General features: G+C 32.4%; 1 protein-coding gene across 1 annotated transcript; it reads right to left on the bottom strand.

Moving 5' to 3' along the window:
• Positions 1-402: 402 nt before the first annotated feature.
• Positions 403-2,245, bottom strand: LOC105457957 (transcription activator MSS11-like). The gene is made up of 2 exons (XM_011702935.1): positions 1,995-2,245; positions 403-1,314 (listed from the first exon to the last, which is right to left on the bottom strand). The coding sequence occupies exons 1-2, from the start codon at positions 2,197-2,199 to the stop codon at positions 1,055-1,057; spliced, it is 465 nt and encodes a 154-aa protein (XP_011701237.1). The 5' UTR covers positions 2,200-2,245; the 3' UTR covers positions 403-1,054.
• Between the last annotated feature and the right edge of the window lie 418 nt (positions 2,246-2,663).

Genomic DNA, 2,663 nt, shown 5'->3' with positions numbered 1-2,663 from the left:
TTTAGATAATGCTAATGCCGGTGGTACTGTTACTTTCAAGCATAATAACTCGAGATTTATTTAACCAAAAAATATTTTATCTATGTGTTTTGGAAAGCTCTCGAGGTGTGCTATAAGAATATTCAATGAAAAATGGAGTGTATTATTTAAAAAAATCGATGTGACCTTGACCTAACCTTGGCGACGCCACCCAAGGTCAAACTGATAAAATCAATAAATAGACCTTTTTAAACCCTACAACTTTTGTCAGAAACATTTTTCTGTAAAACTTATATTTTTTTAGATTTTTCAAGGTTTCCATACTTTTTCCTCACCCTGTATATTTCGAGCCACAAGAATAGAAAAGAGAAAAAGAAAAGGAAAAAGGGAAAAAAGGAAGCAAAGAAATGAAAAAAAGAACGATTTAGACCATTTAACTCATAGACTATGTATCAATTGATATAAGTGCAGTTCTGCACGTAGTTGATTACAAACCAAACAATACTCCACAATAGTAATATTGTGTCCAACTGTTTATACTAAATTTGAGACTTTAAAATTTGTCGTTTTATCTAAATATATTACATTATAGCTTGAACAATATTGTTCCACTACACTGTACGTAGACAAGTTTCTGTTCTCGAGTAGGATAAGGCATGCATAGCAACGTTAACTTATCTAAGCGCTATTCTAAGCGTCGCAAATTCTATCGCACGATAAACTATACTATTATTGAATACTTGGTTAGGTTGTCACAATATGAAACTTTGTATAATACTAATCTATCCTGATAAATATGAATCAACGGACCTCTTTATTCAATTGCATTCCTTGAAAAGCATTCTTATTCTGTTACTTTAAAACATATATATTAAGATCGAACTCTTAAACATTCTATTCTTCGTAAGTTTAAATCACGTAATTGAATACGAGGCATAATTTCCTGACAATTACTCTCGAACTCGGCTTCAGCCGTGACTTCGGCATAATTATTATACGCAATGCTAAATATCGATCCTGACAAACACGGCGAATTCGTGAGTCTTTCGAAACTTTCCGTTCTCAGACTCCACTGTCACGGAGGAGACTTAGGCCCGCTGGGTTTATCTGCCATTACTTGCTGCTGCTGCTGCTGCTGCTGTTGTGAAGATGATTGCTGTTGCTGTATTTGTTGTTGCTGTTGCTGCTGCTGTTGCTGCTGCTGCTGTGGAAGTTGTTGCTGTTGATGATGATGCGATGTAGGATCTGTGTTTACTCCAAGTTCGTTGCCTATTAAATTACCACTGCCATTTTTATCTGCTACGCCACTTGTATGTACGGGATGAAAATACCGTTCTGAAACAATATATTTTTACAATAAGTTAAATTAGAATAATTTAATTAAACTCTAACTGAATACCACAACAATTAAATAAAGAAATGTCTTTAATTAAGGCTAGTTCTTGATGCGTAATAATATTTCTAAATTCTAAATACATTTATTAGTTATTTAAACTGCGCGTCGATTACTGTCGGACAACGCAATCACAAATTAAAGCTGTAATAGTACAGTATAAGATCACAAATTAAATTAATCTTATTAATTTAATAATTAAATTAATAATTAAATTAATCTTATTAATTTAATAATAATGTGCACTAATATTGCATCTTAAAATACTGCGAAGTTACCAGATTCGAACTCTGGTTGAGGTAATATTTTTAGCAATAAGTTCTTTACAATGTTTTAAAATGTTTAGCATCATTATTATTAAATTAAAGATTAATTTAATTTTTAATTATTATTTCAGCTTTAGTTTATACCTAATAATTGCAATGCAAATCCGATAGTAATTAACACGGTTTAAATAACTGAAAAATATATTTAAAAATTTACATAGAAATATTATTAGACACTAACAAGATCCAATCTTGATTCGTTAAATGCGTTTGTCTATTTAATTGTAATATATTCTTAATTTAAACAAAAAAAGAAAAATATATTACTATTCAATGCTGATAAAATATAGCTTTACCTTCCTCCATAGTAGCTGGTGGCTCACTGTTTGTTCCAGCGATGATCGGTGCAATCATGTTATAATCGTCTTCCAAATTGATAAATGGCGCGGTATTCCAACGCGGTGGGACATTAGAGACAGACCTTTGAGTGGCTACCGGTCTCGTTACCGAGACAGGAGACGAGAATAGAGACAAATTAGTCGGTGAAATTACTCCAGACATCGAGCTAATGGTTGGATACGTGAAGATTTGCTATAAGAGCGAAAATAGATTATAAATGATATAAAACGTATATATGTATATTCTCGAAAATAAAATTCAGATTAGCATTAAAGAATAATCAAGATAACAAGCACATGTTACTTTGACATTAAATTTTGTCATTTTGGTCATTGACCATTAACTGACATTCTCAGGATGACATTTTCAAGATGCAAAAATGATAATTTAATCTTTCTGTTAATGCATAATATTTTACCTTCTCATCACTACACTGGGTACCCGACTATTGTGTACACTATTAGGCGTCATAAATGTATACGTATCAGATACGTATCTATTGTTGCGCCTAGTTACCTCGGGAAGGCATTTATGACGCCTAGTGTAATTCAGAAAATAGCCTTGCAAAAATTTCTGTACAACAGTTGCTTGGAAAATTTTGGCCCACCCCCCTCCCTCTCTCTCTC

The sequence above is a fragment of the Wasmannia auropunctata genome, unplaced genomic scaffold (assembly GCF_000956235.1).
Source record: "Wasmannia auropunctata unplaced genomic scaffold, wasmannia.A_1.0 LD334871.1, whole genome shotgun sequence".
Classification (NCBI taxonomy): domain Eukaryota; kingdom Metazoa; phylum Arthropoda; class Insecta; order Hymenoptera; family Formicidae; genus Wasmannia; species Wasmannia auropunctata.
The sequence above is the reverse complement of the archived record's forward strand: the minus strand, read 5'-3'. Positions and strand labels throughout refer to the sequence as shown.

Coding starts and splice junctions, on each gene's coding strand:
- LOC105457957 (XM_011702935.1), bottom strand. CDS start 2,199: ATGTCTGGAGTAATTTCACCGACTAATTTGTCTCTATTCTCGTCTCCT. Junction 1,315..1,994: donor ACCAGCTACTATGGAGGAAG/GTAAAGCTATAT, acceptor ATATTGTTTCAG/AACGGTATTTTCATCCCGTA.